At 38.1% G+C, this 13,623-nt stretch overlaps 1 protein-coding gene across 1 annotated transcript in view; it reads right to left on the bottom strand.

Moving 5' to 3' along the window:
* The window catches only part of MAN1A1 (mannosidase alpha class 1A member 1), a 130,029-nt gene that overhangs the window by 67,428 nt on the left and 48,978 nt on the right, over positions 1 to 13,623 (bottom strand). The window contains exon 4 of the mRNA XM_054393047.1: positions 11,942 to 12,022. Within this exon, the coding sequence (XP_054249022.1) occupies positions 11,942 to 12,022 (81 nt within the window). The remainder of the gene's footprint in view (positions 1 to 11,941; positions 12,023 to 13,623) is intronic.

The following is a 13,623-nucleotide window of genomic DNA, read 5'->3' as shown; positions in this document are numbered from 1 at the left end:
TCTGTAAAGACATCAAGTAAGCACACAAGCAATATAGATATCAAGATATTGTTTTCCTTCCCCCCCACTTGAAGCAAGTGGAAACACAATAGAAAAGACCTGACAATTATGTAAATTCCCTCTGGTTTTTTTTACCACAACTCATAACATGGTTTTAGTGGTTTATTTCACTCTAACTGAACACTTCAGATATCCATTCCTAGAGGGACTACTGTGCAGGTTTTACTGAATTATTTTATGTATTTGATGGTATGTAAATTAACACATGAGAGCACCTTAACTGTAATTTCAAGTTGGAACTAGATGTAAAAGAAGTCTTAAGAGTATGATTTAGAAAAGATGAATCCTAGCACCAGTTGCACTCAATACTTCTATCAGCAACTGTCATAGTCCAACAAGAAAAGAACGGTTAAGCAAGGAGGAGTTCTTGCTGTCTCAGTAAGTCTTTGCTTTTGGCCTTGGGTCAGTTAATAACTATATTAACACATAACCTTCAAGGAAATCAGAAAGGCTGGTGGCATTTAACATCAGAGTAAGACTGCCCAGACATGCCAAGTACCAGCCCCACAGCCTCCTGCAGCAGTGTGGCAACGTTTGCCCAGAACATTTCAGCAGTTATTGATCTTGCTTGGAACTGGGAAGATAATTTATTCTTCCCTCTAGAATATAAATGGAAATAAAAGCAACTCTGTGAAGAAAATACATCACAGGCACAACCATGTTGTAAGAGATAGCCTAGGAGCAGGAAATGCTGATGAGAAGGTCTGAGTTATTCACTGGTTTTGCATGACAAAAGGAAGCAGATTGAAATCGTCTGCACACTATGAATAGTGTTTTTAAGAGCAAGCTGAAGAAAATAACATCCTTTAAGAAATGTCATTGTGAGCTCCTGACTTCCTTCTGCAGCTGTTGGTTTGAAGAAAACAAAGAGTTTTGAAAGAAAAAAGGAAGAGAATGAAGTTCACAGAATATCTTTTTTCACATGATGAACCCAAGGATCTACTGGACTGTAAAATTATCTAGTCATGCTTGCAAAAATTAAGGACAACTTGCCCCCCAAGGGACAACACAACTTTAAAGCACTCACTGGACTGAACCAGCTTCCAAAAACAACTAGTGTGGTTATTTTGCTTAGCCTGCAAAAGCAGATGATTGCCTAAAGGCTGAAGAAAAGAAACAAACCAGGCACATCTTGTTCTTTAAGTAGATACAGAGCCTTTTTGGTAGTTTAGTCTATCTGAATCACATGAAACAACAGAACTGGTCCTTGATGTCAGGAGGAAGACTGCTTTCTCTTAAATGGCTCTGTTCCACCAATATTGCTGCTGGAGTTCTCCTCGTTGGCTTCAGAGTTTTGTCAGTTTACATGAGGCTGAATGACAAGAGCCCTCTCACACTGTACTGTCTTAATTAGCTACTATTTGAAGGCTTTATCAAGGTCAAGCAGGTTAATGTAAGCAATCAAAGCTGCTGAGTGAAGAATCATAGAATTATACAATGGTTTGGGTTTGAAGGGACTATTAAAGATCATCTAGTCCAACTCTGCAGTGAGCAGCAACAGCTTCAGCTAGATCTGGATGCTCAGAGCCCTGTGCAGTTTCTATCACCTCTCTGGGTAACCTGTGCTAAAAAAAAACAACCCACCCTTGTTATAAAAAAAAATTCTTCCTTATAGAAGAAACTATATTTAGACTATAGATACTCTAAATATAGATACTCTTTTAGTTTGAAACCACTACCCCTTGTCCTCTCACACTAAGTCCTGATAAAAAGATTATCCTCATCTTTTTTATAGGTTTTTTTCAAGAACATTAGAGCTGAAGATAACGAAATCCAAGTTCTTCAGTATCTTACCTCCTCTTAACCTCTTTTATATGTTACATTTGAGTAGAAAAATAAATACTCAAATCCCTGGCCAGATAGCATGTGTAGAAATACAGAAGTATAATATTTATTAACAAAAGACTTGAAATGTAAACAGCCAAGAAATGGAATCTGTTGTTTAAATACATCCTAAACTATTTTTTCATTGAGGAAAGCAATCAAGATTTCTATGAAACACTAGCACTATACACTATTCCTCTTTCTCCCTTTCAAAGTCTTCATAGAAGTGATTTTGTTCATCCTCTTTGGCTCCAAGTTTACAGTTTGCCCATTTTGTTCCACTTCACCCCATGCAAAACGAGCCCTTACGTTCACTGATTTGAGGAAATAAAAGATTTGTCTTTCAAATGCTTCATGACAGCTCTGGTTTAGGGGCAATCACCTGCCAAAACCACAAATTCCACTTGGCATCCCTTGTGCTGGAAGTGGCACAGAATTTTTCATGTGAACATCTTCTCCAAATGCCTTCTCAATCATTTGCACATGCAAATAACAGGCTGTGTATGGCAGAGGCAAGCTTTTGGCACAGGAGAGACAGGAACTGCACTCATTTATCAAACACAACATTTATCAACATTATTCAACTGTTGCAATTTTACAAACAAATGGCAAACAAATAGCATGTGGATTCCCAAGACCTAGGAAAAACCTCCCTCCTTATCTCTCCTTTCAAATCTTTTAGATTTTTGGTGTTTGAAAACCACATACAACAGATCCTGAAAAAAAAAAAAAGAAATAAAAAAGAAAAAAAGGGGGGGGGGAAGAAAAAAGAAAAAGAAAGAAAATAAAAGAAAAAGAAAAAAAACACAGGCCAATTAGTACTCTCCATAAATTTATTAGAGGAGTTCATGCTAACTTAAAGCCAGTGAACCTTGTTTAGATCTGTTTCAAGTTTGATCTGCTGAACAAGATGTATTGCTAAATCCAAAAGAGACTAAAAGAATTATCCCTTTCCTCTGGCAGCAAAGATGCCATTATCTGTACCTATTGCTGGAGGCATGACAGGCATGCAGAACAGCAACCACGTCTGCTTCTGATTCCAGGCATTCAATTTTCTCAATTATTATCAGTTAAGCTTCAAGCAGCAGCACTTGCATGGGGCACAAAGTGGTGTTTTGTAAGGAACCTCTATAACCTGATCCCTCAAGCAGCAAAGTGGATGAGGAACTTCTCCAATTTCATCACATGTTTCTCATCACCCAATTTGTATTTAAAATACTCGGAATTATTTTTTGCTTACATATCCTTTAATAGAAATAATCAAAATTTTTGCAAAAAGATCCGTAAGTAGAAGGATTATTTGCTAAAGTCAGATTTGGGAATCTGATGGAATGCCTTAGTTAGTAACAGAATGAAAAACATGGTTAGTGCTTTCATCTTCTCTCAGCTAATAAGGAGAGGACATGATCACCTCATTAAGTCCCAACTTAATGAAAAATAACCTTCGGATCAGACTCAGTCTATGGAGGCAAAGGACAAAATGGAATCTTACATAAACTGGTTATACACTGTGAAAGAGAAAGTAATGAAGAGTTACTCCATACCCAGAGTAAAATGCAGGCATACACTACTGTCACCTGAACCTCTGGGGTTTGTTGTTTTTTGGGGTTTTGTGGGATTTTTTTATTGTTTGGTTTTTTTTTTTTTTTGGAGGGGGGGGGGAATAAAAATATCAGTGCAATGATTAGCTAATATTTATTAATTATCATCTAATTGAATTTTATAATACACCCACCAAAGAACATATACTCCTCCAAATATTTTATATCATCTAGAATTAATGAAGGATAAATTAATGCTGATCTACTCCCATGGTCAGCACTAAGATATTTGTATGTTGCTTTTATTGGCAAAAATAAGTTAAATTCTCAACTGCAAAATTTATAGATAAAGATTTTTTTCTTTAGATACAGAAAGTATAGTTGTAAAGACTTCAACAGTATATTTGCAAAGACCTCCACACTGTTTCCAAATGGTTCCACAGCACCCTGTATTGAACCACAGGTTGCAAATTTCCTACTAAAGCTGCAGAGCAGGACAATCCCACCAACAGCGTGGGCAACATGCTTTTGCTCTCCTCTTACTCTTCCTTATTATTATAATTGCATTAGGTACTGCAAAATAACACAACTAAATATTGAGATAAAAAAAAAGAGACAAATGTCTTGGAAACTGACCTTCTCAGCAGATGCACGGTGACCCAGGACACACTGTTTATAGCAGATCATTTCTTCTGTGTAGTACATTAACCCAGACACAAAGAATTCTTCTTCTGGGTCTTTCTAGAGCTGCTGCTCAAAAGGAAAGCACCCCCACCAGGGCTTCTGGTAGATATAACCTCTCCAACTGTTCTGTAGAACCACAATTAAGTCAAACTGCAGGAGCTGGTTGAGAGCCAAACCCTCAGAACAAACAAAACAGCTCCCTCTCAGCTGTTTGAAATCTACTTAATATAGCTCATGTCAAACAGCAGCTGTTACCAATACAATCAGGTATTATTTTTCTCTCATTATCATCCATTTTCCTTCCTTGCAGTTTAGCATTAGACTTTAGTACCTTGGAGGTGAGCAGAAGTTTCTGTTAAAAATGCAATGAACCACCAAGCTTTTTGGTTTAGTTATTTCTGAAGTCATCCCTGAGCCAAAGAAGTTTGCCATGGGACAAACCACATTTTGTTGTTTGGGAAAAACTTCCCAAACAAATGAACTCCCTTCAGTTACACAAAAGGGAAACCACTGAAAGTGAAGACTGTGGTTATGTAGAGGTCAAAGTTCCAAACATGTTTCTCAGACAAAACCAAGGATCTGGCTTCTGGTTTCGCAGCAGGCTTAGTTACAGCAGTTGCAACAGACCATCACTACAGCTTCTCTGTCCCCCTGCTGTGGATATTCAGACTGAGGACAGACAGCTGAAAGAGAAACCCACCCACTGAGGAACTCCAGCAGACAGCAATTCATTGAATTAATGTAAATTGTTTTGACTTTATGTTAGTAGAGTAGCCTGTGGTATTTACCACCAGGCACAAAAATTGTTGGTGTTGGCAGTTGGTTGCATGCCTGATGCACAAGGTGGCAGAGGTCCCACAAGGCTGCAGGTAGCAAGAATTGAGTAAGAGTTGCTAGTTGTGGTATGTAAGTTAATTCCACAGCAGGGAGGGAAGGAAAACCAAGAAACAAAATTTGAATTAAATGCAAAATTGGAAATTAGCATCTCTGTTTCTATTCTTTGACATTTCCTCAGAGTGAAGTGTGGGCCCAGCTTGTGGGGCAGAGCTGCAGAGAGCAGCTCAGTAAGTAGTACAGGGAGAAGGGGGATAGAAGTATTAGGAACAAGGAAGCTTTTGGAATATAGGGAACCTATTTAACAGAGATGGGTTTCATCAACAGCAACAGCATAATTGCACTGCAGGAACTTAAGAGACAGAAATAGAAGACTGAAGGGCAGCCTGCTTGCAACAGCAGAATAGTCTACATCAAAGAATCCTAGGAGTCAAGGTTATCTCCAGAATGTGAATCCATAGGGATTCTGCAGAGCATTTTGATGCAGCTAGCACAGAAAGAGAATAGTGTTAGATTTATTAAAGGTGATGAAGAGACTGAAATACTAATGGTGATTATAGACTGAGATTGTGGGAAACAGAAGAGATTTTAAATCCTTCCCTGTCCCTGAGTAGCCTGTCAAGTGCTACATCAGAGCAGATATAAACCATGCTTCTATACACTGTAATGACAGCTTTGTGCAGAAACTCAGCATCTATTAAAAAAAGGTAGGAAGATGTCAAACTGAGTCAAAAACTAACAGAGGCCACATGCTCCAATTCAACATGCTGTTGTCAACAAAAGGTTCACTTTGGTAATATTTAGTTTTGGAAAGAGAATCAAGAAGGCTACCTGAAATGTAGAAAGGAACTTAGAAATCAACACCCAGACGGGTAAAAAGCTTGGAGACACTTGAACAGTAAAAGATGAGGTTCAGACTTATAAGATTCTCAAACCAAAAGCGACTTCTATAGACTTTAAAGAAGGTAATTAAGAGTATATTAAGTCTGATTAAGGAATACAGAAACTGGTAATGTCTGGCAAGTAAACAGAAAAACTATTAAGTCAGACTACATGTAATTTTTGAAGAACAAGTTTTCAAAATTAAAAACAAAAAAAGAGAAACACAAGGCCTGCTAGGGAGGCAGGAGGAACAATGAAGAGATGTCTGTGTAACAGAGCACAGTGCATGAAGCAAACCCATTCTAGAAAACCTAATGTGCCCAAATGTTCAGACTTGAAGAGCCTAGGCAAGTTCCCATGCAAGGAGATTCTTAAAAGGACAACCCTAATGCCCTGTGCCACTAGAGAAGGCAGACTAGATGACCTCCCTGAGGTTCCTTTTGAGCTTAATGACTCCAGGATTCTAAGGAAAAAAAAAAAAGTAAATTGACAAAAATGAAACAAATCATCAAGATAATTTCAGAGCTCTAAATGAAGTAAAACATGACACCACTGAAGTAATGATGTATCACTCAAAGTGGCAGCAGATGGATGGTAGGTGGCAAATAGACCCAAATCTGAAAACAGGGCTGCAGAAAACTACAGGCAACTGCAGTCTTCTGGTTTCTGCCAAACAGAGAATTCTACTGCCAGTCTGTGAAGATACTTAGGGAGGAGCTAAGTGGCATTCACACAGAAGTGATCAAGCTGATACAGTATGCCTGGAGTTTCAAACAGCATTAGAAATCAACCTTCCAAAACATAAAAGGAAAAGTCCTCTTGTTAATTAGCGTCAAGTTAAGTGAAAGGAGGTGGGAGATAAAACATGTGGTCAGTTCTCACACTGGGGAGATAAGATCCCCAAGGCATCCAAACTGGAACTTTGCTCAATGTGCAGAAATAGGCCAATACCTCTGTATAGGTGACAAACCTCATCCTCCTACTATTCAAGATTGCAAAATGATGAATTATATTCTTTTTTTGTGCTTCTGGAATTTAAACATGCTCTATGAAGGGAGGTATCTGTAGGACAAGGAGATACAGCTAAAAAAAAGCTACAGTTAAATTCTGTAGAGTATCTTTGCACTGTATGAAGTCAGCAATGTTTTGTGATCAGTCTGGTAAAAGCAGCTCTAGATCAATAGCATTTGCATCACGATTTCGTGTCTGCTCTTCATTAAATGGCAGCACTATCATCACTGATGGATAGCATTTTTAAGTGGGCAATGATTAGGTCTGAAGTAAGAAAGGAGGCCGAGATCATCGTGTGTGGTTGAGCAGTGAGAGCAACTCTTATTCTAAATGTAGATATAAACTAATTAGGTGACATGGCATCACTTATTTTTTCCTGGTTTTTTTCCCTTCTTTTACTTCTAATTAACAGTTGGTAAATAAATGTTGCACTTCCTGAGTTTCATCTATCATCATGAAGAACAGTTTGTTGTTGGTTGTGGTTTCTTTCTTTCTTTTTTTTTTTTTTTAATCCCTTCATCCCGATCAGGATAAGATAGTGATCCTCCAAACAGGATACACTGCCAAATTAAAGACAAAAAAAAATCTGCCACATTTCTGCTTCATGCTACGGACAGAAATGGTAATATGAAAATCATTAACAACTTTGTTTTGTCTTTCTCCAGTGAAGATAGCTATCTTCAGTCCAAAAAAAGAGAAGGTTATATCATGCAGGAAGAACAGCTGCTGAATCCCAAATATTTTAACTCTAGGGGGAAAAAAGAAATAAATTACTTATCCCATTCAAAAAAGTGGAAAAGCTTCAAAGGAATCTGGGAACTTAGCAGCTGGATCTGAAACTCATGTGCTCCTTACTCACTTCAGAGCATTTTGGATTCACTTATTTTGCCATTCATGCAAAAGCTTCTGCATAGGCAAAGTATTCCCTGATTGTGGAACCAAACTCAAGTAAAAGTGTGCCCTTCTAACACAACTTCAGCACTGTCTGTAAGAACCAGCACATGAGAAGAGCTAGGCACATCAGTATTTAGGCTTATACATTTTCTATAAGCACTTACTTGTGACAAGCACAAGTATCCCAGCTATTCCCAACACTGAAGATAAACAGTGCTCAGAAATGCTTGTAAGCTGTATGAGCTCCAAGAAAAGTCTTAGCTGCTGTGAGAAGATACATTGTAGTCCTCCAAAAGTGAACAAATCATCTCCTAATATGACTGCATTTGGAAGTGTGCATTAAGCAAGAGAAAAAAAAAATGACCCTGGGTCTTTAGAACAGAGGATCTTGTTTCATGCAATACTCCTGACACCCTGTATACCAAAATTTTACACCAGACTAGAAAATCCAGCAGAGCACTTTTAAAAAACTCTCTTCCTCACTAGATATCTTGCTTTCCAGTTCAAGCCAAAAAAAAGTTTGCATACCAAGTTACTTGGCAGAGGAATGCCATGTCTGCTAATGGATTCAGGTCTAATTTGAGCAAAATTATCAACAAAGTTTGCCAAAAAAAAAAAAAAAAAAATCCATCCTGTTCCTATGGGTTAAACTTATCATACTACAGGCTCCCCCAGAGGCTTTCACACAAATAAAGAAAGAAAATCAATACTAGCAGGAACCAGATTTATTTTTAATAATCCCTTTCAGTCACTGACTCATGGAAAAATACCAGGAAAGTATTTACATATGATATTACTGTGAGGAGCATTCCTTAAAAACTTACTCATCTTGAAACAAGTTTTCTGGTATTTTTAAGATGGTTTACAAATGAAGTTTAATTCACTCATTCATTCATAGAATCATTTGGGTTGGAAAGGATCTTAAAAGATCATCTAAGTCTGACCCCCCTGCCATGGGCAGGAACACCTCCCACCAGCCCAGGCTGCTCAAGGCCTCATCCAACCTGGCCTTGAACACCTCCAGGGAGGCAGCATCCACAATCTCCCCAAGCAACCTGTTCCAGTGTCTCACCACCCTCACTGTAAAGAAGTTCTTCCAAATCTCCAGTCTAAATCTGCCCTCCTCAAGCTTCAATCCATTCCCTCTCGTCCTATCACTGACTAGAATTCTTTCTAATCTTGGATTTGAATAGCAGCCATAAAATAAATCTTTTTTACAGGTGCCTTAAAGTCTTTGACACTCTTGTAGCACTTTTAAATATTTGATATTAATTCCAGTAAGGCAGAAATTGTAGGAAGTTTAATAGAATGCATCTCAGCTCGATTTGCAAGTGAGCACAGCAGTTATCAAGAGGCAAAGTATTCAACTGGTTCACTTCTAGAATTATTCACATTGTTGCCTTTATCTAAATGAACTGTTATGTGAGCAGGATGATTTAGGAACTACTCAGTATGATAGGATGTTCTTTAATCATGATTAGTTAGACTCACAAATGATTATAGAACATACAATGTGTTACGGCTTTGGATCATTACCCATGGAAATGTAATTCAGAAGTACAAACAATAATTATTTCCGTCACTCCTTTTACTGAAACATAGCTTACTTTCATTAGGATATTGATAAGTGAGCACAGCAAATAGGAGTTAATCTGATAAAGAATAAAATAAGCTTTTAGCTGAGAAAGCTTAATCCTCCAAACAGCTTGCGTACAGGTTGTTCCACCTCCTTAGGAATGCCCACAAATATACTGGACTGCTGGGTGATTAAAGATCTGTTCCCAGAGTGGTAGCCAGACTCTGGGGCTTTCAGTCCCTTCCACAGCTGTCAGCAGCACCAGTGAAGGACAGACCCATAAGACATGGGAAACCTCACACTGCTGCACAGCTGATTGTGACCTCAGAAATGCTGCATCCTGCTCTTCCCATAGCCAGCAGATGGCTATTGCTTCAGTGGCTTGGATTTAGGGGACAAATTGGGAAGTTTCCCCAAATCTGTTAATGTGCTGAGGTTTCCCCAAATCTGTTAATGTACTGAGTTGTACACTGTTAAGCCACTAGAACAGTGGACAGTTCAGGAATACCATCCTGTCTCAGCAGATTTTTCTGAATATGAAAAGCAGTGGCAAGTATGGACAGCATCTTTCCCAGCCTACAAGAGCTCAGGACTCTCCAGAATGATACCTGGCATCTTACATTTAGAAGCCTATTTGAATTTCATTAATGAGTCCATCCCACTTAAGAGAGTAGACACTAGCATCCAGTATCACCAATATGCCACTGCAAAGATTTCCACTTAATTATCCACTCTGTGAAACACTTCGTTTTCAATGATTCCTCATTTCATTGGTGCAAGAGTTTGATTTGAACCAATGTGTTTTTAATGAAACTTGCCCAAGATGTGGTGGTAAAAGTACCTCTCTGGAGATGAAGGAAAGGTTGAGAGGCAATGTCTGGGTGGTACTTAAGAGATCCTGTATGCACTGATTGAAAGTGAGACTGCACGTTAACAAACACAAGATATAAACCATCAACATACATATGAAATAAACAGCACTGATGACAAATGGTTCAGGCATTTCTTGGCAGACAACTGCTGCTTGATGTAAAGGCTCATGTGCAGCCCTCCATCAGCTCGTTGTCTGCCAAGAAGCATCCTCTTCTTCTGTCAGAACCAGTTAATTAAAACATAGCAATAGGTTATACTGGAAAAGTTCACTCCTGTTTGCAGTAAGTAGATCTGCAGTGAAAGATACAACTCTTTAATCACAGAAGGAAGAGCTTTCAACTCTAGACACCCTTAGGTATGCTTATTTCTGGTTGCTGAGTTACTGTAGGAGGACAAGTGGCTTCCTTCAGGAGTTGAGAGATGAAACACTAAGTAACACAATACTTAGTAAAGATCAAGAAGTCAGTTACCAAGCACCTCTCAATTTTCTTTATTATTATGCATGAATTTGAAATGGATGTAAGTGCAATTTTTTCCCCCAGAAAATTCTAAGACAGTTAAAACACAAAAAAGGGGAGTATAATTTAAAACATTTATGCCTTTTCAATACCACCTACATGCAGGACAGTTCCAGAGGCAAGAAATAGGTATGTCTGCTTAAGACTTAAATATGTCAGAGAAACATTGTCTCTTTGTAACTGCTTTGTCAGGTACATAACCCAACAGAACCTCCTGAGACAGCTTTAACAGTAATAAATTTTGACAAAAATCAACATGCATAGCATAGAATTAAAGTGCCAGGTTCCAGCCACAGCTTCACTCAGTATTTGGAAAATTTATAGGTGAAAGAAAATTATAGATCTTTAGGGTAGTTACTTTGAATTTCAAGAAACACAATGGTAAATTCAACTTACAGTTAGAAAGAGTATTAATTTGTGTTAATCCTACAATAACATACTACTACAATCCAGAGACAGGAACAAGAATTTAAACTAGTAAGATTAAAGCCTTTCCAAAAGCCAACCTAAACATTTTAAATACCACAGTCCCTCTATAGTCTTCTTCAAATATATTAGAGAAATAATTGCATTAGCCAAAGTTCTTAGATGAAATTGCTTCATCCTTCTCTCCAGAAACCATGACAGGCAATAGAGATCAATGGGATATCAATGCTTTAAAGACATTCATATGTATAAGTTTACCAGTTATCTTCTCATTCTTGGCATGTCTTTTCCATGTGATTTGTACCTTCAGCTTCAGGAAGGTCAACAGCATTATAGCTTACAGGAGTTAGAGAGTATGCTTGAAATCCATTTGTAAAGGAGGAACCTGATGCACCAAATGTACTACTATCACACCATAGGAACTCTGTAATCACACACTCCAGCACGAAGCCCAGCAAGAATGTACTGGGGATGGTTTCAACTCAGCAAAAAACCAGGGTAATTTAACCTGTACATGAGGTAACAGCTTTATACAAAGCCACAGTGATAGAAGCAAGAAAGCCCATTGGACAAGTCTCTGCTTTACAAGCCATTTTCAAATCAAACAGAATGGTAGGGGTTGGAAAGGACCTTTGGAGATCATCTAGTCCAATCTCACTGCCAGAGCAGGTTTACCGAGAGCAGGTTGCAAAGGACAGTGTCCAAAAGGGTTCTGAAGTTTTAAACACGTTGAATTTTTTGGACAAACAAAATTATTAAAAGTGAACTATTTATCTAGATGCTATTTCAGACAAACCATGTGGAAATAAATGTCTTACCTCTTCTCCTGAAAGATAGTAAGCTGAGAGCAGTCCACCGACAAAACGAATATTCACTTCAAATACTGAAATTTCAGCATTCTGTTGAAACAAAGAAATAAGTTTTATTCCCTGATACTTTGTTTGTTCTTCTATTTTATTTTATATACATGCAGGTGTTAAAATACAGCTGCAAATAGCAAACCACAAAAGATGGAGGGACAGTCAACATAAGTGAACTTAACAGCAGTTTAAAGTATTTCTTTACCTTCCTCACATTAACAAAATATCCTCTCCATTATCCTTATCCTGTTTAACTTTTTGTCTCTCCCCCTTGGACATAAGGTGTTCTCTAAATCCACATATTTAAGTACTTCCTTGCAGATGATCTAAGTACTCACACACACAAAAGTGCTCTTGGATCACGTCCCACACTACCTCACCTCACGCCATCTCTTCTCAGACACCGTGTGAAGCTCTTGATCAGAGTCACATCAAGAATTTTCCTACTTTGGTCCAGATGCAGGTTATTGGAAAATGCAATGTAACATGAAAGTGAGTAAATTACATGCTCATGATAAAAATTACCTGTATTCACCAGGAAGCAGATACTCTTTCACTCACTATCACAGTGACAGCCCTTCCCAGGCTGGCCTGGGCTTTACAGTGACAGAGACCAGGATTGTTGTAATGAGCAGCAGAGATGTAGCCACTATCTCAAACCTCAGAGAATATTCGTCTCTGTCTTTTTAAAATTCAAACCTAAGTGTAGAATCTAAATCTCCTGATCACTGCTTTCCCATGTTCATTACCAAATCAATTCCAATTTTACCCCAAAACACAACATTCAACCCACTCAAGAGGCACTCACTTGAAAAGATGATGTACCGTAGCTTCACAATTTTTGCTTTCTTAATGTAATGCTACTTTTTATATTTTTGTATTTCTGTTAAAGAATGGTACTCAACGACCTTATAAAGTTTTGGGCACATAAATAATGTGCTTGACTTTCATGTGTTCTGGATTACTCTAGCTTTTATTGAGTTGTTTTTCCATCTACTGTTTGCTGGCATACACTATAGCTATACTATATTTAATGTAAATCAATGCATGGTGGAGTGCAGGGTTCTCTTCCAAAGAGTTTGCAGGCTTTACTCATTCAGCTAGTTTTTGTACTTTTCCAGTTTAAACACTCAGATGTCATTTTGTGTAGGAGGGAAGAAGTTGCTCCCTGTTTTCCATGGATTTTAAATTCTAGTGAAATGCTTTTTGCAGAAGAAAAGAGCACTAGGTGACTTATTACAAATATTACTTGATGCTTTCAGTTTCCAAGGCAAGGAAAAGTATCTAGATACATGGCAGAGAGCTTTTCAGAGTATCACCAGTTGTAAAAGTACAGACTTCAAAAACACTCTCAGACTTGCTACAAGTTCACTTACCCTCAGGCATTTAACTTTTCTCCAAAATCTATTCTGCACCTCCTGATCTAAAAAATGAGGATGTTAATCAGAACAATTCTGTCAATGTAATTATAGATAACTCATACCATATATAGGTGTGTGCTTGTGTAGTTTTTTTACACACATGGGCATAGTTTAAAGGGGCAGACAAAGTAAAGCCACCACACACATCTGCCTGTTGAAAACTTCAGTCTGGAATCACATGTTAAGACTGCAAGCCTGTGTAAGAACTCTGCATTAAAT

The sequence above is a fragment of the Indicator indicator genome, chromosome 27 (genome assembly GCF_027791375.1).
Source record: "Indicator indicator isolate 239-I01 chromosome 27, UM_Iind_1.1, whole genome shotgun sequence".
NCBI lineage: Eukaryota > Metazoa > Chordata > Aves > Piciformes > Indicatoridae > Indicator > Indicator indicator.
Note: the sequence above shows the minus strand (reverse complement) of the source record. Positions and strands in the feature narration are given on the sequence as shown.